At 37.6% G+C, this 22,399-nt stretch overlaps 1 protein-coding gene across 8 annotated transcripts in view; it reads right to left on the bottom strand.

The window, feature by feature from the left end:
- Positions 1 to 22,399, bottom strand: part of mctp1a (multiple C2 domains, transmembrane 1a) — a 170,695-nt gene that overhangs the window by 26,793 nt on the left and 121,503 nt on the right. For all 8 annotated transcript variants that reach the window (XM_058775034.1, XM_058775032.1, XM_058775031.1 and 5 more), the window contains 2 exons: positions 16,752 to 16,871; positions 7,972 to 8,028 (listed from right to left, as the gene is read on the bottom strand). In XM_058775034.1, the coding sequence (XP_058631017.1) occupies positions 7,972 to 8,028; positions 16,752 to 16,871 (177 nt within the window). The remainder of the gene's footprint in view (positions 1 to 7,971; positions 8,029 to 16,751; positions 16,872 to 22,399) is intronic.

Here is a 22,399-nt window from a genome sequence, read left to right as displayed (position 1 = left end):
GAGAGAGAAAAGAATCCACCTGATGTAAAGGCAAAAAAGATAAATCAAACAATGAAGCTATTTTACACAACAAGACAATGCCCTGAATGTGTGTGAAGGATTTTTAATCTCTCTTTATTAGCCAAACATGATTAAAATGCAGTTCCTAGGAGCATCTCTCCCCTAAATAAGAAGAAAAGGGAAAAAAGCCAAGGAAAAAAGTCAAAAGCTTCTTTTACAGCATGAAGCTTTTCATCTTTTAGAGGCGCTGAGAAGAAAAGCAGCCAGAGATGCACAAACATTCTCTCTTTCTCTCTGTATTCTCCTTTGCACTGAAAAAAGCCACGTTACCTGAGGATACGCATCGCGTATCACAAGCTCAATAGCCCCAGAACAAGTTTTCAGTCACAGTTTTTCAAAGTAATAAAAATAATCCCTAGCACACTCTTTAGTCCAATTACATACTGCCATGTAGCTATCGCCCAGATCAACCCCCCTGTCTCCTCTCGGCTGGGTTTAACCCTCTGCGTGTTATCTACAGATAAGGCTCACTTGTAATGCTAGATTCTAGCGGACATAAATGTGCATGAATCAGGATCAGATTGTCAGCGTTTCATAGTGCAGAGAGGTTAGTTTTCCTTTTCTCCCTGCTAAAGTGGCAGCGGTGTGGTGGATAGAGTAAGTAAAACAGGCTAAACTCTTAAAACAAAAAGTCAAGTCCAAAAAGAGAGCGAAACAGAGAAACAGAAGAAACACAAGATATTTTATTTATTTAATTTGCTCATTTTATTTCTCTTGCTCATTTTTTTCCTTTTACACAGAAGACTTTTATTTATTTTGCTTACAGGATATTTTATCTTTAACACTGTGTGCGCACTAATACAGTAGATCTGCAATGTTACACGTAAAATACATGTAGTTGCAGTTAACATTAAATAGTTAGTAATCAGTTTACAGTCTACAGTCAAAAATATTTAGATAACTGAAGAAATTAATAAGAAAATTTTGATTTTTTTTTTTTTTTTTATATTTGTTTAATATTTAGTTTATTCACTATACAGTGGTGGCCAAAATTATTAGAACACTTGTCATATTTAAGAGGTTTCAGTTGTTTTTGTTGTATTGGCCAGTACAATACCCATAAAACAAACTATTGCCTGAACTACCTGCGATGGAAGGAATCTGCTGGAACACTGAAAATGATGGACTGGCCGCCTCAAAGTCCGGACCTCAGCCTCATCAAGCAAATTTGGGGCGAGTTGGAAAATAAACTGGACAGATCTATTGTACAATCAAAGAAAAGCCTTTGACTTGAGTTACATGAGGCATGGGATAACATTAGTGTTAAGTTCTCAGGAAATATATTGACACTATGCCAAAGAGATGTGCTGTTGTAATTGCTGCAAAAGGTGGACATACCAAATATTAAAGTTAAAAGTGGATAAAAACACCGACATCTGATATCTGATGGGCTCAGAGCAACCATCTGCGTGTTTCACGAACATTATGAAATGAAATCATGTTTTGGAGGAAAAAAGGTCAATATTTTCAGATCTGTCAGGTGTTCTAATAATTTTGGCCACCACTGTATGTTAATTATGCAGTCTGAGGAATGTTTGGACAATGACAGCTGAAAAGCGTGATGAAACATGAATCCAGTAAATACCTCCCAACCTTGTCAACACAATAGTACACTACCATTTAAAAGTTAGGGGTGAGTACTTTTCTTTTTTTTTTTTTTGACTAGGAAATGCATTTCTGAAAGATCATGTGACAAAGAAGACTGGAATAATGCCTGCCTGTTGAAAATCCATCTTTGTCATCACAGAAATTAATTGCATTTTAAATGAGAAAAAAGTTTATTTTATTGTAATTTTTCACAATATTACTGTTTTTATTGTATTTTTGATCAAATAAATGCAGCCTTGATAAGCTCCAAGAGACATAAAAACCGTACCAACCCCAAACTTTTGAATGGTAATGCAAAGTTTTTCTGAACGCTTGACAATGTCGGCCAAGTGTCTGGATTTGCATTTTTGCAGAATATTTCCAGCCTAAAAGCTACATTTAGCTTTATTAATTCACAAAACAGAGACTTTCATAGAAACCGACTAGCCTTTGAAAACACATGATATCCTATTTTTTCTCTTATTCTCTGTCACTGTTTTGCTTCACATTCATATTGAATGCTTGTTTATTTATAAGACGTACAGCATACGGTTACATGCCATCTTTAATATCCAGTCGAGCAGGCAGCACAATCACGCACACTTCCTAACAGCTGTTGGGCATGTAAGGAGGCGTGCGTGAGTTGTGGTAAGCCTGTGAGCATGACATGATTGCAGTGTGTATCTTATCTGGGGCGGCTCCTCCTCGGGCTGTGTGTGTGTATGTGTAGGACCATTACTCCAGTGCCCAGCCATGCGTACACTCCTAATCTCAGCACTCTTTCACCCTCTCTCTTTCGCTCCCTTGAGACACTGGCGCTATCATCCTGGCTGCTTCTCAGACGGAGCACTAGCACAGATTATCCCACCGTACTCCACTCCGGACACATGTCCACACAACACTGGTTCTAATGACATCACTGAAGCCAAAATAGCTGTACCATCAATTAGCATGTGCAAAAAACAAAAAAAACTTGTTGGAACAACGAAAATAACGAACAGACAGTGAATTGGACAACGTAGTGCACATTACTGAAAATACACAAAAATACACACACACAAAAAAAAAAACTGTCATTTACTCACTCTCATGTCTATGGAAGACAAAATGAGAAAAATGTGAAAATGTCCAGGCTGGTCTTTTCCATGCAGTTAAAATAAATGCAAACTAGAGCTTTTAATCTTCAAAGAGACAAAACAGCACCATAAAAGTGGTCCATACAACTTTTGCACTATATTCCAAGACTTTTGAAGTCATACACTGTGTTTGGGAAAGAAACACACTGAAATGTATGTTATGTCAGATTTGTGGATGAATCATTCTTTTGAGTCCAGTTAACAAAAATCTCTGTGAATGATTCGTTCACAAATCAGACTGATTTAGCTCTTGAGTTTAATTCACTGACTGGTCACAATAGTTTATTGGTAAATAATGACTTAATTTTTGGTCTGATTTTGACACAAACTATTTGTGTATTGCTTTAGAAGACTTGGACTAGCAAATGAGTCATATAAACCACTTTTATGATACTTGTATGGTGCTTAAAGGAATAGTTCACCCAAAAATGAAAATTCCGTCATGACGGAATTTTAATTTTTGGGTGAACTAACCTTTTAAACATCTTTGTAAAGCTAAAAATCCATCATAAATGCATAGAAAAGAGTGACCGGCACATTATTCACATTTTCTCCTTTTGTGTTTCACAGAAGAAAGCAAGTCCTATAGATTTGTAATGACATGAGGATGAGTAAATGATGACAGAATTATAATTTTCAGTTAACTATTCCATTAAAAACAACACCGCAGTCAGGGATGGGCAGTATTTCAAATACATGTATTTAAAATACATATTTGAAATTCAAAATACTATTTTGAAAAAAAATCAAATGTATTTTGTATTTAAATACATTTAATCTTAGTATTTTTGTATTAATTTAAAAAAAAAAAAAAAAAGAGCATTAGCATTGGGGACATAGCATTAGCACTAGTCAGTCTTGTTAGTTTTTTTTTTTTGGTCAGATTTTGGTTTTATCAACTAGCTAGTCAAATGGGTTCATTAAACTTTAATCATTACTGCTTGCTATGGCGATATAACAATATATATGTCGGCAATGATATAAAGTGTAAATCGACTAAACTTTTTCTATATCATTTATATATCGTCGTGGGCAGGAGCTATTGATACGTCAGAGCGATAAAGAAGCATGGATAAATGAGTAATAAGCAGCTTTCTGTGTGTGTGTACCCCAAGACAAGGATAACTATAATGCTAATAATAAAGATATAAATAAAAAAAATAAAAAATGTTCTAAGGGCATACTCACACTAGGCACAGCTGCCATGTACTAAAGCCCAAGCGCGATTGTCCTTTTGCTATCAGACAGATATCAGAAGTTTATTACAGAGGCAACTGAGGTCAATGATGGAATTTGCAGCTTTACTCACAAACTACAATACCTGTTCATCAATAAGATGAGAACCAGACCCATTATAAACCTAAATGTACTCGAGATTTTTGCTGTCATAACGATAAGAATAGCGCATACAAAAATAGTAAATTAACTGTTCCATGCTCCGGCGCGGTTAGCGATCACACTACATGTGTACTGCACCTGAGCCACCTCTTCATTGATTTTAGGGGTCAATCACGCTCAAGCATGGATCAGATCCCCTAGTGTGAGTACATCCTAAATCTAAGTGAATAGCAGATAGCACACCACAACTATAACCGTAACAGCATAAAACACTGACAGCCAATCGGAATCATTTCTGCTTTAAAGAGCTTGACCATTTAAAGTGACAGATGACACAACTGCATTGTATACTTAGAATACACTAACATAGTTATCTTTATAATTATTGTTCTTGGTGTAAACAGGCCTTAATAGTGTTACTTTACTGGATGGCCAATTTCAAATGTATTTTTTTTTTTTTTTTCAAAATACAAAATACTGTATTTGTATTTAAATACATTTTCCCACACAGTATTTTGTATTTTTATTTTAAATACATTTTGATGTATGTGTGCCCATCTCTGACCACAGTATATCTCAAAATATTATCAGAGCAAGAAAGACTAGGCCCTCCAGCATCTGCTTTATGACAGGTGAAGATTAGCTGCATAAAAATAATGAACGGTGATGAAAATACCAATCCTTCACAAACTTTCTTTGGGAAAGTGGGTGCACACAAGTGCGAGACAGCTGTGGCACAAGCGGAGCGTTAGGCACGTTATCGTAGCGTACCCGACGCTACTCCTTAATTCCACACTAGCATATTTGAGAGAGGTTTAACAATGTGAGGCACATTCATTATCACCTGGATAATTACCTGCCATTCTGCCTGTGTGTTTACATGTGTTTAGCGGAGCAGGTGTTAAAATATTTTGGCTGTTATTACCAGGGTTGCTGATGAATTTGGTGGAGTCGGCGAGCTCTCCAGAGAGCTATTCAGCACTGTAAACACACATGTACACATTCACATGCACACACACTGGCACTAGCCTGGCAAAGAAAAAAGGAGAAGTGTGTGGCAAGCATATGGCTTATACAGTTGATGTACCCAGCATGCTTTTGCATACATGGTCATCCAAATTGTGTTTAATCCAAAGATTCATGGTCACAAAAAAGCGTTGGAGAAGGTACACTGAAACTGTAGCTCGGTAGGCTAAAGCTAAATCATTTGATCCTATTTACTTTCTCATTGCGGAAATTTATTGGTGTACTTTATAAAAAGAACTACTTGTCTTCATAATCTATCATCTAAACGTAATAACTCAGAAATTATTCAACTTTTTCCGCTGACGTCAGTCTGAAAGTAGCAGCAGGAATTCCATTCCCAAACTCTTGTTTGTAGACCTGCTAGTGTGAATTTTTGCACTTTGAAGAAGCTGCGATATTGAAGAGGTCATGGTTGTGCTTAAGGCATTTCACATCTCAAGCTCTTAAAAAAAATTGTTTGTTTTAGTGAACATGTACTCAGGTAATTAATGTTCTTTATTGCTAAAATTGATTTAGTGAAAAAAGTTAAAAAACTATTTCAATGCAGTTAGATTTTATTAGTAACTTGCAGAGTAGCAAACTACTATTTTAAAAAGCAAACTCAACTGTAGTTGAACTTCAAATTATGACTTTCAAAGCAGCTTCCTCAACACTGACTTGATTTCACATAGCCAGGTGCACTGCAAAAATCCCCTGTTTTAAAACACTTTTACAGTGTCACTTGCACTAACCTTGCTTTCACCTGATCTTTCCTCTCTTTTTCTCCCTCCTTTTTCTTGTTTTGGAACCAATTGCCTACTTGGGCAAAACAACTGAGCCGTCTCCATCAATTAGCCTTGACTTTGGACTTTCATTAAGAGTAATTGACTAATATCTGCAGTGAGTCTGAAGAAAGACACTTTTAACTATCACGAAACAGTTTGTTAAGTAAGAACACATGTCTTGGCTCATACTATGCCTGCAAGAGGTCCCCAGTCCAATGCAAAACAGGTGCCTGCCATGTAATACCCCATTTAGCCCCTGGAGCAAAGGTTATCCAGCTAATAGCTTCCTAGTGGAGACTAAGGAAGAGCTGAAGACTAGGCCTGACCTAAACATCTGGGACATATTGCACATACTTGCAACATATGCTTCAGGTTCAATTAAAATGAGGCCTTGGCACATTTATCCATTTTTTTCCTTCCTTCATCCAGTATAAGTGGGCCTTCCCTGATGTGATCTCAGTATTTTACTGCTTGAACAAACAGACGAGGTAATGAGAATGTGAGGTCATCAACAAACTGACATGGAGAAGAAAGTAAAGAGACGTAGATGGGGGAAAAAAACAAATTAGTGTTGAAGAGGAACTGAAAGTATGACAGTATTTCAGCTAATTTCTAAATAGTGTTGCTTTTAAAGCAACAAGCTACTTTTTCTAACTTTTAGCATTGTAGACTGAAATAATTCTGCATCACTGTATTTTTCATCACATTGCTTTTGTGAGGCCTCTGTCATCTGTAGCATTGGTGATTCTGATTTATTTTAATGAAATTAATATTAACAATAAATAATATTAATAATAATAATAATAAAAAGTTAATTGATCAAACAAATGATTCACCATTTTAAGATAAATATTTACAGAAATGCTTCTGTTCACCACAACATTTTTCTGTTATTTGTGTGCTTCCTAATTAAATAAATATTTCAATTGATTTTAATTTAGCTGTCATCCTAATTTGATTACTTTTCAGATAAATGTTTTAATAGAACGTAACACTGACCATCCAACAAATATTATTCAAAAGCAAAAAAAAAACTGTACTTGAAAGTTGCTAAAAAAAAAACAAGACTGTGTATTAAATGTCAAATTAACAATCGATTTGGATCGAATTTTAAATAGTTATGGTACAACAAAATTCTTAATTCATAGATATTCAATAATTAATATTTAAATTTTTTGTGTAACTGGTGATGTTAAAAAAAGGAAACACATATATTTATTACATTTTTAGTAGTTTAATAATACCTGAACTGTAGTTTTCCCAAGCTATAGTCTAATAATTCAAAGTAAAACTAAACAAAACTATGCAAATAAGGACAAAGGACAAAAGGACAAAGAGAGGACAAGTAGCCCTTTTCAACCTTCCAACCTCTCAACTGAAGCTAATCTGACACAAAGAACAACAGATCCTTGACAACATTAATACAGATATTCAGTTCATTCTTCTATTCACACACTGTACATATACCTGATGCTCTTTGAAAGTCCACTAAGGAGAAATGTCAGTAAGATGTCAAAGGTTATGTTTTCATCCTAAGTCTACACTGCTCCAAAAATGTTCTTGTTGACATTCTTGTTGTCCCATTTCCAGACAAAGTGCTAAAAGCACATAAGTGCTGGTATTTTGGCAGGCAATAACATGAATCTGCCTGCTCAGAAATATTAAAATGCTTCCTTACGAAAGCTACTGGGGCATTTGGCTTGGGGTCATTTGAATGCTATTAATTGCACTTCAAAGGCCTTGAGAAATATCAGAAGCTCAACAAAGAGACCCCGAAGCCAAGTTTATTTATGCCTATGTGATTCCCCTTTATTCTGAGTAGAAAGGAAACATATACTGCAACTCTGTATAGACTTCAGACACTAGCAGCTCTGACAGACTAGCTGTGGACCTGGCCAAAGCATTAAATACACAAGAAAACAATGACCTACTTTTATTTGAGTGAGGTCAAACACAATAAATAATACATTTTCACTGTATTTCACTTTAGAGAAGAGCGTTTGAGCATTAAATATACATCTGTGTTGGAATACATGTTTGTGAGTGGCACCGATAATTACCTTGTCATCTCTGTCAAAGTCTTCCTCCTCGTCCTCCAGCAAATCCTCCACAGCTTGCTGATGTGCATTGTGAAGAGCAGAACAAAAGAGAGCAAAAAAACAAAGAGAAAATCAATTTCACATGTACACTTAGGAACATCTCCACATCTTCAAGTGAAAACAAATGATAGCACACAGTCTTTGGACAGAAAGCAAACCCTCCGAGTGTGACCTCAGTCGCTAAAGTCATCAGTTGTGTCCTCTTGTCCATAAGGTTAAAACCTCAATAGAGCCTCTGGCAAAGGAAGGCTGATGACATAGAACGTTAACTATGTGCTTCAGTGGACCAGATCCAGGCCAACAATGGTCCCTTCAAAACCTCTTCAGGTTTTCATACTTAACTCAAGCACACAAAGAGCCGTATGCCCATGACCTCGAGAAATGCTGCTGGCTTCTCGATTCTCCCAAAAGAACATGCGAACACAGACCAGAGAAAATGATGAAAAGAGTGATGCCGAGAATATTGAGAGCAAGATAGAGGGCAAGGAATCAACAAATGTTTAGATAAACACTGAATTCATGTTGCAATCTAGAAAAACTGCAGGCTCAAAACCTTGAAAGAAACAATTATTTGCTTGCTTACATCTGAGAATCATCAGTGGTTCTTGCCACAGAAACAGTTACTATTATTCATACAGTAAGTAAACAGCCAGACCTTTTTCACCTAGTAGAGCATACAAATGTTACTTTATTATGATATAAATACATTTAAAATATATACGTATATCATGTATATCACTCCCAACCATACTGTATATACAGATCAGAATATAATAGGTGAGCACTTCTGATTTAGACTAGTAAGCAACCACTTCATAAACCCTAGCAACACTCTAACCGCAGTAGCAACACACTACACAACCACTCGGAACAACTTATCAATGCATAGCAACCACCTAACAACTACACACAACATCATAGCCATGGGTTTTGAACAGACAAGCACTATTTAAATTTTTTTGCAAAATTAAAAATAACTTCTTGCAGTGCTAAAAGGATCAAATAAACCAAAATGTATAATGTTCACATCACTCATTTTGTTCTTGGGAAACTGCAGTCGCTGATATAATAAGAGCTGTTTATAAAATCAAAAATATGCCACATATGTTTTAGTCTCACAAACAGAAAAAAATCCTTCCTGTGTGAGCTAGTAATTTGGCGGCATTAATTATTCAGATCTCATTGGCTTGTTAATCAGAACTGTAGACACCAAAATAATCAGACGATATGTTGGCACACAAATAAAGAGTTTATCTCGGTCAACTGAAAACATTATATCTGGCCTCAGTGGCTTACGGAAGCCCAGAGGAGTGTGTATCACATGTCTGTTTTTGTTGCCGGAGGACTGAAAAGACATAGATCATTATTTCTCTTCTTGTGGTTCCTCCTGTCAATCCCGCATCAAAGCTTCAAGGTCATGTGTGTGCTATTTACATACGACAACTCGGGCATCTGAAAACACCAAAAAGCTATCAAGGGAGGAATACATCTTCTTTTTGATGATTTTTTTCTTTTTTATGGCTCCATGCATTTCATCAGTTTTTTTGTGACATCCAAAAATTGTTACTTAGCAAACAATAGCTTTTGTTCCTTTGTTTTGTCTAAAAGAGAGAGTGTATGGCTGCTATAAGCCTCTTATGTAAATGCAGCCTGCGGCAGAAACAAAAGGAGGGTTCAGGATAGATACATGCAGTGTTGTGAGGAGACTAGCGATGGTGTTTTGCACTAGCCTAATAGCACACGGATCGACTCGAAGAGCGATGTTTCTCCGGCGCTAGGTTAGCCAGAGGTCATATGCTGGGTAAAGAACTTGGAGGAAGTTGAACTTCAAGCAAACCCGTGGTAGCATGAACTCAGAAGTTTGGCAGTCAATATGTCTCACTTGCAGACAGAAATTCAGACTAAAATAGCATCAGAGCCAGACTTTAAGTCCATTGTTTGGCCTTTCGGTTAGCAGCGGCACCATCTCCAGACCAGCGCCGTGACATCCATCCTGGCGAGTTAATGCACTTTCTCTTGCCTTCTGCCATGAGTGGAGGAAGAACCCTGCTATCCACGCTTTTAATTCTAACCTTCCCCGTGACAGGTGCGCTGGGAATAGACGCTCTAGCTAGACAAGCCATCCAACATGAAGATATGCACTTTCATTTTTTTTCCCTGCCTCTCAGCTCTCGCACTCTCCCCTCCTCCAGCTCTTCTTTGAAATGTGAGACATCTCTAGCGTCTCCAGCTGCTCAGGGGCTGGCCCTGCTTTGTATGCCGCGTGTGGACCAGAGGCCCGGGAGAGCCCAGGCCTGGAAGGCTGATAAGGGCTCTCGCCGGAGCACATCGAGCCCAAACAGCCTCTTCACAGGCTGTCAGAGCCCTGCTGGTCAGAGGGAGGGCTTGAGTTTTTGCCAGCACTGGCTGACTGTGGTCTGACCTCTGCAGGGGCTCGAGTCAAAGAGTACGACTGTTGGCGCTCGAAGAAACTCTGCCGGTTCTGTTTGGGCGAAGTGTTACGTTTCAATAAAAGCGGTCACGATTCAAATACGAGGACAATGGGCAAAATAATTGCTGGTATGTGTGGGAGAGGGACGGAGAAGCTAGTACGTCTCTTTGGGGCTGAGTTTTACGGGGCACACAGGCCGGCAAGAGGACGCACCAGGGTCGTGCGTATCCTGAAACCGCGGGAGTCAGCCCCACGGCCCGAGCTCTACTGTAATCCGCAGCAGCCCTGAACCCACAGGACCCAGAAAAACACTCTGGCTTTCTGTTCCGTAAATAAAACCCTGGCTTCCCAAGACAAGCCTGCGTCAACAATGGCAGCAGCAGCCGTGACAAAAATCACACGGCGCTGCAGTGTTGTTAGCAAAATCACGGGTACAAAAGTTCACAAAGACGAAGTTCAGGAGCTGCCAAAGTTGCTCCCCGCCTCGCCTCCAACCTCGCCTGCGAGCCGTGGCGGCACGGGGGAAATCAGCAGGGCAACAAACGCTGCCAGTTCAAAGTGACGTGACCTTTTGATTTTGTCACCTGTCAGGGGCTGGCACGGAGGAGCGGAGACGTGTCTGCCAGGCGCGGGTGAAGCGCTGTCTCGCTAACGGGGGCACGGCGCTGGAAGAGGTGGTACCACTGTGGTGGATTAAAGGCCTAGAGCACCTCTCGGCTCTTCTTCTCACTCTTCCTCATCCTCTCCCGGCCCTGCCGTCACACTTCTTGCTTTTTTGTTGTCCCCGTTGAGCCTGCAGCTGAAACACCAGCCTGAGAGTAAGACAAGCTCTACCATGAAGCGCCTCTAGGAGCACGGCTGGCAGACAGACTCTCGCTCTGGTTCTCTTTATGTTGTCGTTTCGTGATTGACACTGGAGGTGGGCTTGACAGGCCTTCGTTTCCCCCCACAGCAGCCCACCTGTACCAGCGTATCCTTTATTCATGAAGCTCCATCCAGGCTGTTTGTTTTTCAAATTACACACACTGGAAGAAAAAGACAAAACACTACTCAAACCAGACAAAACAAAAGGTGGGAAAAAGTTTATTTGCTAACTTGCTTTCTGTGCCATGCAAAACACTGACACTATTAGTAGTCAAGATATAAACAAACAGACTAAGAACAAACAGCTATAGATTTGATCTTGTCAGTCTTCATATGTTTATGAAAAGATTAAACTAAAGGTGAAGGGTAATTTATTCACCCCTGGCATCATCAAATGAAATCGCAAAACTAACTGTTTACAAACTGGTCTCCCAAACACATCAGAAAACGAGGAATCCCACCCTCCAATCACAGCATTAGTTGAACCAGACATTTACATGATGGATCACTCAAGCAAATACAGCAGTGTTCATGCTTGTTGAAAAGTCATTTGCATGGGATTTAAAAAAATTGTTTAACATTTACATTTTCACACATTTCACCTTCACAGTTTGCATGAAATGTAAATTCACCCCATCTATTTTTTAAATGCATGTTATTGAGCTTATTGTACACTATTCATTCATTCATATGTTTGAATATTGTTTACCTTATTTTATAATAAAATGGTGAAACGTCAGACTTTTCTCTGGTGATGCATGCTGGACTTCTCCAAACATTTTCCAATTATCCATTTTACACAGATGTACAACCCAACGTACAAAAAAATAAAATAAAAATAAAATTGTCACTACTGCCATTACATTGATACTTTAAATGAGGAACCTTGTTATTTACATTTACATTTATGCATTTGGCAGACGCTTTTATCCAAAGCGACTTACATTGGATTCAAGTTACAGTTTTTACATTTTATCAGCTCTTGCTTTCCCTGGGAATCGAACCCATGATCTTAGCGTTGCTAGCGCCATGCTCTACTATTTGAGCTACAGGAAAGCTTATTTATAACAACTCTTACTGGAAACATGTTCACATCCTGTTCACCATGATTGTCTACAGACACAAGTCAAAGGATGTCTCTGTTGCCTTCTTTAATGTAAGTCTATTTTCAAATACTTTATCATTTGTCAAAGTAAAAATCATAAGTCTGATCACATTGAAAAAATATCACATCTCTCCACAATAAACTACAAATCATTATTGCCCATTTCATAAATTGTGAGGGATGAGTTACATGTTGATATCTGCACTGAATTTTTCCCCTCAATAACTATTTTTTCAACAAAGAAACAGAATTTTATAGAATCACAAAACGAATTCATAAAAATAATTAATTTTCAACATTACAGCAAACATACCAGAGGAAATATTTTGTGTTGCACATTTGGGGCCTTTAGGTTGAGAACCACTGATTTTGCTTAAAACCTTAAACCAAAATATGAGCTGCAGCAATGTTCACAAAAAAACAGGCTGTGAAAAAATTATTAACCTTTTAAAATATGCCATAGGAAAATAGAGAAACTGCGAGCTTGCTTGAGGACACAGTGAGAGTAACCCTGACAATTAAGACCCTCTCTCCCACCACTGACAAGGTTGCCGTGAAAGAACCTCGAATGCCTAATTGCGCTTGAGCTAGTGAAAGAGACGTCACTATGTTCCTCCAGCTCTGACAGTATATGCTATAATTAACACCTTCAAAACATCTGGTAAACTGTTTTCCAGGCCAGTGAATTCAGCAGCCCGGGTCTTCTAGGGCCAGCCATGGGTTTCACTCCCCTCCATTCACACACCGAGCTGTCCGACGCTTGACTGAGCCTCAGTGGCCACACTGAAGCCCACCCGAACGCTTCCAGGTCTCCAAACAAAAGTAGGTGAGGGGTGGTGTTAGGGTGGTGAGGACTGCCTCTCTGCAGGAGGTGAGCAAGCCACTGACAGCTGCTGTCAGAACAGCTTGGCTAGCTGTGTCGGTGCTCCCTTAACTTCAGGTTAAGAGAGGTGCGCTTGCACTCCCTACCAGTAGGGGGCTCTTCTGAAAGCGCTGGAGACAGTGCAGCTGCTTTGTTTAGAGAGGAAACCTAGTGCCGCTTTAGAAATCATAGCTTTCCATCACCTGCTGATGATCGACAGGCGTAGTTCAAAAGTCACATCCCTTTGTCTTGCTCCTAAACCCGTGTTTATTTTTCCATTGTCTATTCATTCTGACACAAAAACCAATACCATGGCACTACGCGGCAGCCAGGCTAGCTAAGCTTCTGTTGATTTAAAACAACGGTTTGGGAGTGTAGTCTAGTGTTTAGTGCATAGCCATTCCAGATGGTAAAAAGGATCTTTAACAATAACAGGCCGTGACAGCGAGGTCAGGTATCTGGTGGAAGGGTGGCAGGCGGAGAACAGCAAAAGAATACGAGAGTCAGGGGTCAGCTGTCTACAGGTTAAGAGTTGAGCTGGCATGTCACATCTAGAGGTAACAAGTCCCTTCAAGAAATGTGACAGCTGAAAGTGGGTTTCTGTTTTCGTTGAACATACTAGGCTGTGGACAACAGGGGTATAACAGACAAGGGATAATATATGGTCACCCTGAAGAGGGTTGATTTTTAATAATAACCGGCTATTATTCCGTGATAATGACAGATTCTTACTTAAAAAAAACAAATGCCAAAATCTATTTAATATTATATGCAGAATTAATATTATTAGTATATGTCCCACAACCCTGAACAATAGAATTTGGAGAATACATGGTGGTGGTGAATGTTTAATTGTATATTTATGGCAAATAATCTTGTTAACAATTTTTTTATAATATATTTTAATTACACTATATAATATTAATAAACGTGTGTATGTGTGCGTATATATACATATTGTGATACAATGTAATTAAAAAATAGTCTGTAATGCAATTAAAAAGAAAGTGATTATAACTGAAGCTGAAAAGTCTATCAAAAAAGAGAGAGAGAATATGCCTGTAAGAATTTTTCTGTGCAGCTTTTGTTCATACCTAGAGTCTCACTTTTACATTCCTTGTCCATGCATACAGAATATTTGAGTGCACACGCTCTTCCACTCCATTCTGTGCATGAGACATGCTGCACCACATTACAAAACCACACGATGTGATAGTCAGATGTCATACAAACACTTGGAAAAGTTTCAGAATAAGTCTTGCCATCTAGGCTGGGCAGCATCTCCGTTTCTCATTTCTGTCTGTCTCAGTAACAAAACAAAAAAACAGCTTGGACTGTTGGAGCACCGCAGCCTGCATTTATGTGTCAGCAGGTTTAGCGCAGAGCTACAGTTAGAGTTATCTGAAATGACATCCTGCCAGGCACAGGGAGCCTGGCATCTCTACTGTAGTGATGAAAGCATGAATGGGACACTTGCACGGGGGGAATATTAGTCCTTTCAAAAGTACATCAGTCCTCTGAGTGTGTATTTATGAAAATAAAGCACAAACTGTAAACTCAGAAAGCATGGGTTTATGTAAATGGATGCATCACTTTCGGATAGTAGCCAACAATCAGTTTTAAGCTTCAAGTGACATATATATATATATATATATATATATATATATATATATATATATAACAGCTAACAATAACAGCTAGGAGTGAAAAAAATGAATGACATCAGGTACTAATCATTACACACACACTTAAAGACACCTAAATTCCTTCCCCTGAAGTTCATAGTAAAGCACAGGGAAACAGTGTCCAAGCTCAGGCTCATCAGTGAGTTTGAGTCTAATGGAAAGCATGTGTGTGTGTGTGTGTTTACTGTTTCTGAACTCTCTTGCTCTCACCAGCCCATGTGTTGTGGTTACAGTCGTCAAAATGCAGAACAATGGACTGTTAGAGAGCAGAGGAGATGTGGATAGAGGAATAATGGGTTAAAGGCATTACCTAGGACTCTAGCCCTCTCATGTGTCTTAAATCCACAGGTCCTGACAGTATCACCTCTGACCCATTACCTAGTTCTGAATCCCTAACTTCTGACCCAGCTGACTGAAAACAATGAAAGAAAACACACACACACACACACACACATACACTTCACTAAATTATCACACAAGCTCATTACACATAAAAATTAAATTATATTATTAAAATACATCATAAAGTAGTGTGTGTGTGTGTGTGTGTGTGTGTTATGATAAACCAGTTGTTTCTTTACCATATTTATATTGTCGCAACATGCAATACCATTATAGTATAATATACCATAAACCCATTAATATATGATTAAACATTTACCACCACAGATTAAATAAAAAAAAGACATATCAAAAAAGATTTTTCCATATTATTTATCCATTAAAATATACTTATTTTTGTTTTATTTCTTTATAAATTATTGATTTTAATCTAAAAACAGGAGGAAAAGTGTATCAGTATTGACATGGTAAATAATAAATACACAGACAAGCCTACATAAATGAATCAGAGCTGGTGAGCTTTTGCGTTTTTGCAAACAATGTCGCCATCTACAGGACAACATAATTACGGTACAGACACTTTCTTGAGGTCCTTTGGTTCTTGCTACTTTTTTCCGGCCCCTATTCTTTGCAAAATTTGACAAAGAGTGTCTCATAAAGTATGATATTTAAAAAAAAAAATTAATATCAGAGTCCCTATAACAGTGAAACTTTGATTGCTTATATTCAGGGCACTCAAAGAAATGTAGTTCATATGCTTGTCCCATTTAATCAAAGGATATCCTAGATATTTCAGATATATATAATGGGACTATTCCTGGTAAAAACGTATGTATACCCTGAAATAGTGATCTACAATTAATTTACTATCTACTTTGTCTGGTGACGATTTTATTCAAGTCCAAAGCTTTTATTCAATTACTGTATGAAGTTCTCAAACTCCAATTAAATGACTTTCAAAAATCTACACTGATATACAATCGATTCCATTCAATTAACTTCAAGGTGAGCTCTTTTTATACCTCTGTTCCACTGAATCTTTAAGCCCACACATTCAGTCAAACAGCAGCTTAAAACGACACAAAAGACACCGAAATCAAAGCAACACTGCAATGAAAGTGCTGCAGAGCATTTTGACACTTTCTAAACATACGTGTGCATGATTTAAAAAAATGTCCTCTTCAGAATGACACTGCGCTGACACATTTTAATTAAAATATTTAAATAAATAAACAGCTTGGAGTGCCACGCAGAAATGCTCAAGTTCCCACCTGTTCCATACTTAGAAAAACAATCATTTTCAAAACTTTTAATGAGTGCTGAATGAGACAAAATATTTGGAATTCTGATAGATGTTTTAATACTCAAAAAATATTAAATACAAAAAGAGAGGGTGCATTTAAATGTACTAGATAGAAATACAGGTGCAGGTCAGTGTGTGACAGAACTCACCACATCTCCCTGTCTCGTGTCCTTCCCTGAAGCAATGAGAATGTAGTTCCAGGCCAGCGGCATCAGGAGAACCAGCGGGACCATATAGAGCTCAAAATTCCACACAACCACAACGAAAAGCTACCGAAAGAGAGAACAAAATGAATGAACAAACAAAAGGAAAGAACATCGTTCTGAAGATGCATTTATAAAACGCACATTAAAACACATCAACAATCATTTGGCTGTGTTCTAAACTATGTCAGTTTTTCAAAAACAAAAATTCGACCAACATTTGTGATTTATTGTAACTTTTTATATATTTTTTGGAAAACTGTTAGAAAATGTAATTTCTCTAATCTCATATCTAAATTCGTTTTTTATTGGATACCTTCAGAACACCTGACAACCAGTAATACATAACAGTAACACATTGATTATTTTTCACAGTCTGTCATGTGTGAGCACAGATGATGCTTTTAAAGTCTTTCAGTGTGAAAACACAATGAATGAGTCAATCATCTGCAACAAAATCTCATTCTCCTTAAATAACATTATAAAGGCACAAAACATAAAGCAAAAAGCATGTTTCTGGTCTTACTCTATAGTAAACAAAATGTTCACATACTCCGCAGAGGGAAACAGAAGCTGACCATAAAAAGGATATAACAGTGTGTAGCAATTTTATGTTTTTGTTTTTTAGCTTTATTCACTGAAAAAAATAAATAAAATAAAAATAACTATATGTAGTTCTTTTAACATTTTCCAAAAAAAAAAAAAAAAACTTTGAAACTACTTACTATGAGCACTAACTTTATATACTGCAGTCTACCTCATTTTTGAAAGAGCTGTAAAATACAATGAATAGACCCAAAAATGTTTTCTAGTAAAGCCATTAATCCAAACTATATTTTAAAAAGTACAACAAATAAACACACCAAACCAAAATGAAAAATCTCCACATTTTGATTGTTTCTGTGAGACATATTTACAGCTAAGCAAAAATCACAGCATCACAGCCATGACAATATTATTCACAGATAATAAAAAAGAATCAGATTAAGAAGGCTGATGAGCGTTAGAGTTTACACTAATAAATGTTAATGTTAACCCAACTGGATACAAAAAGATCAAACGTGATATTCAGTATAAGTATTCACGTTTGTAAAATAAATCAAGTATCCTTATACAGTATATGAAATGCACTTTAGCCATGCATCCACAGAGAGGCTTTTAACGCACACCACAAAGACCTCATTACATTCGAAAAGTTTACATAACGTTAAATCAGACTGGACCGGACATGCCCACAGACACACATGCAGAGCAGTGGAAAATCTCTGAATCTTGCAGAAACAGGTCAGATGTATTTCCGTGCCCTTCACACTATCCATTACAGCACTGTTACCCAATGCGCACACACTGAACATTTCAACGAGGGGAAAAAAGACACGGGGCACAAATTAGGCACATCTAACGTGCATAATATATGTATTATCAACACTGGTCCAAATGCTATCTTCAAATGACCTCTTTCGCAATTTTAATGTTAAAGCTTCAAGTAAGTTTTGAAGAACTGAATACAAATAAGCCACATTTAAATAAAGCAGAAAACAATGGATCAATACAATTATAAATGTAAATCATGCACTTAATATGCAATAAAGGAACTAATCTGAGAATTTGCATATAGCAAAATATGTAATATGCACAAGCTGCTTACAGAAAAACACTGCCTAATAAAACATAAATACAATTCTGTAACATTTGGTATTTTAGTACCTGCTCCTATACAGCAAACACATTTCTTGCAAAATTCAGCAAAACATCTGTAGCTTGTCCCATTAATTAAAGCAAAATCTATTTTTCAGACAAAGTAATTAGAATTTCATCACTTTGAATTAATATCTTCCATCTGTGCATTCATAAAATCATAATGACTTAATTTAGTATTAAAAATATTTAAAATACAACAGATCAGCCTGCAGCAAACTTTGACAGATCACAAAATACACTCATTGGAATTTAAAACTACACCAAAGGAGTCATTCCTGAATCTATCGCTCACAAAGAAAATCCATTTCTTTGTCTCTACTCCGTAGCGTCCATCTTGTTTTCATACGCCTATAGTGGTTCCTTAACCTGTCGCTGGACTCCATTCTTAAGTTTGGTTATTCTAGCTGAGGGCCAGAGTCTGATTGACAGCTGATGTTAGCTGACACCTCGCCTGCTTGGAAGTGACCCCTCTCTCTTTCACGCAAGCCAGCGGCCAAGAGAGAGATGCCCAGAGCTGTGGGGCCATTCTTCCAGCCTAGACACTCACATCACCCCCGGTCCCCCGAATCCCCCCCCCCACAGAGAGCTCTCCTCAGGGAGGGAACGGCCACGGACCCCAAACTGAAGCAAACTGAAAGGGAAAGAAAAAGGTTCGGACGATAGAGAGGAAAAGGAGAAACCGAATCTGCGAACACGCGACAAGAGGCTTTGTCAGAGCGCATCCAGGTATTCACGATCAGTTCGCCAGCTTTGGTGGCCATTCTGGAGCCACGGCGTTCAGTTTCCTGTATTTCAGAGCCGCAGTGTTCCGCTCAGGGCACGTACTGTAACCTCTCCACCTGCATGGATCCTGTCTTACAATGACAATGAATGACCAACAGTAACCTAATACAGACCATGACATCTATTCATTAAACGGCATCTGAAATGTAATTTCCTGTCAGTCCATTAATCTACAAAAAGCACCAAAAGAAATCCACAAATCACTATTGCTGTTACCGTCAATATCTATTATAGTTTAACTTTGGTTAATATAACAAGACAACAAGAATTCTTGTCCAAGACAAGGGCATCACAAAGATATCTATCTTTTATTGAAGTAGAAGAAAATGCTTACGTCTATTGCTTAAATTATTCCTTTTTTTCTAAAAATGAGTTTTTATGTATGAAATTAATAGAAAAGGAGTGAATCTGAAGCATGATGAAAGAATGCCTACACAGTGTGTGTTTTGTTTCACTTCCCTAATGAATTTGACTAAGCGGAATATCAACAACTAAGTGATATTAGCATTTTCATACACGCTACATCCATCTCTAACATCAAGTAGCATGTAAATTTGATTTCATTTTAAATATCTATTTGATTTTATCCAAGCAAATGCACTTGAGATTAAGTCCCTTAACAAAAGCCGTTGCTCTAACTGGGAGAACGATCTGGATCGGCCAAGTGTTTCAGCATCTCGCTGGATTTTTGGAATGGAGGACGGACACGTTTTGGCAGCCAATTTCAATATCATTTTGGCACTTTGTGTAGTGGAGTGCAGGCTTGAGCACTTCAGAGCAGGCATTTGAGAATTAGCACATTAAAAGTGTGTTACCAACACAGCCTACAACAGCCCCTGTACTTGGACTTCAGAAATTAAGTCATCACATTGTGTTGATTATTTTAAATAGTGCCAACGGTGGGTAGAAATACGCCAAATGAGAGGCTGATTATGGACGTCAATAACTCATCTGCTTTTTGGCTGGACTCATTAGGTGGGGATGTTTGGATTGAGTGATGCCGCACTGCCATCTTCTGGCATGTCGTGAAATGCTTTCGTTCGTTGTTTTTCAGACTCGGTGTGATTTGAGCTAAATCTAATTAGAAAGTTCTTGAAAAAGAGCATTCTTAAAACATGTGCTCAATCAGGAAATCTTCACTACTGACTAGTGATTAAAACACAATTTCTGTAGAACAGTTCATGTCAGCTTTCAAAATGTTCAGCTTAAACATCTAACAAACAAAATCTGTGGTATTTCATTTATAGATTATAATAATTAAAATAAAATAAAAATAATTAAAATGAATTTTCAAAAGAAAATAATATCATAATTTCATCATTAAAAAAGAAACAATAACAGAAATCCACATGCAACAGAAATCTGGGGTCCTATGGTGTACATTGCTCCATAGAAGCCGAAACAGTCAAACATTTTGTATTTTTTATTTTTTTTATTTTAAGGTTTTGTTTTATTTATTATTTTTTTTTAAATATAAATATATTTTAAATATATACATATATATATTTTTATTTCATTAATATAAAAGTTATATTATTATTGCGTTTTACTGAGTTGAAGTTATATTTTTGAATTTTATTGAGTTGAAATTAATTTTGGGTGTTATATTAACAGATTAAGCTGAATTTTTCCTAATTTGTCGCATAAAAAAATAAATAAATAAATAAATAAAACACTCTCGGAGCCATTGGCTGACAGGTGACATGGAGCAGAAAGGTGCCACCTTGTAGCACACCGCTTGTAATTGTGAAGACACACACCGAAGCATTTGTTTCTCTTTTCCTGTCTCTTTTTTTTTTGGCCGGGTGTATTTTATCTAAATGCAAAGCAGGTGAAGGCTGCTCCAGTTTCCTGTAGTAGTAGCTCTCTTGTCTGGGTGCTCCCACTGATAAGAGTCCTACTTTACCCCACATAAAGGAGCCGGGTATCATTTCCTTACCTCTCCCCTTCCAATATATCTCCCTCTCCTTACCCTCTACACACACACACCGCTCTTATTCCCCACGACACACAATACCTGCTCTATTTGCTCCCAATTCAAGGCCAAATTGCAGGTAGAGTTACGGCAAATTTGTTTGGAGGAAGAGTCGGTGCGGGAGCAATAAGGAGCTGGAGGGGTAGAGTGGTGTGCGGGGAGGGCTGGCACAGAGCGGTCTTTATGAGCACCACTCTGCCAGCCAGAACAATGGCCCATATTCACCCAGCGCGAACGCTCAGCTTACAGGTGTTCGCGGAGAGGGGAGGCAGACGTGCACAAACACTCACGCGGACACCCACGCGCACTTGAACGAGCGCACACACGCACACATACTCTCCGAGCTTTGTCCATTGTGAATATGCCATGAGCTGTGTCGTCTTGACTGGCTGGCCGTGTGCGATCATGAATGTACGGCTTACAAAAGTTAACACACATGTAAAGATGGGAATTTGCAGTGATGACTGTTGCCCATTGGTCGTCAAACATCAGTTAATATTCTCATTCGGCAAAGACACATTCAATTGATCAAAGGTGACAGTAAAGTCATTTTTATTGTTCAAAAGATTTCATAAAACTATGTTCTTTTGAACTTTCTATTCATCAAACAATTCTGAAAAAAAAAGGAATCACTGTTTCTAGAAAAATATTAAGAAGCACAACATTCGAAATGTTTTAGCCAATGATGGCTGTTGGCTGTTGGTTGTCAAATAAATTAATACTTTCATTCAGCAAGGATGCATCAAATTGATAAAAGTGACAGTAAAGATATTTATATTGTTACAAAAATATTTCAATAAACTGTTCTTTTAAATTTTCTAATCATCAAAGTATCCTGAAAAAAATGATCATAATTTCCACAAATATATTAAGCAGCACAACTGGTTTCAACATTGATAATATATTTTTAAAAACCCACTGCTTGTCAAATACGGTAGGTAGTCCAACCCCCAACTAATGCCTTCTTTAAATAAATACATTAATATATAAATGCATAAGCACAACATAAGAAATGTTTTAGCCAATGATGACTGTTAGCCATTGATTATCAAATAAATTAATACTTTCATTCAGCAAGGACGCATTAAATTGATCAAAAGTGACAGTAAAGACATTTATATTGTTACAAAATATT

This window comes from Onychostoma macrolepis, chromosome 05, assembly GCF_012432095.1.
Source record: "Onychostoma macrolepis isolate SWU-2019 chromosome 05, ASM1243209v1, whole genome shotgun sequence".
NCBI lineage: Eukaryota > Metazoa > Chordata > Actinopteri > Cypriniformes > Cyprinidae > Onychostoma > Onychostoma macrolepis.
This window is presented reverse-complemented; position numbering and strand designations above follow the sequence as displayed.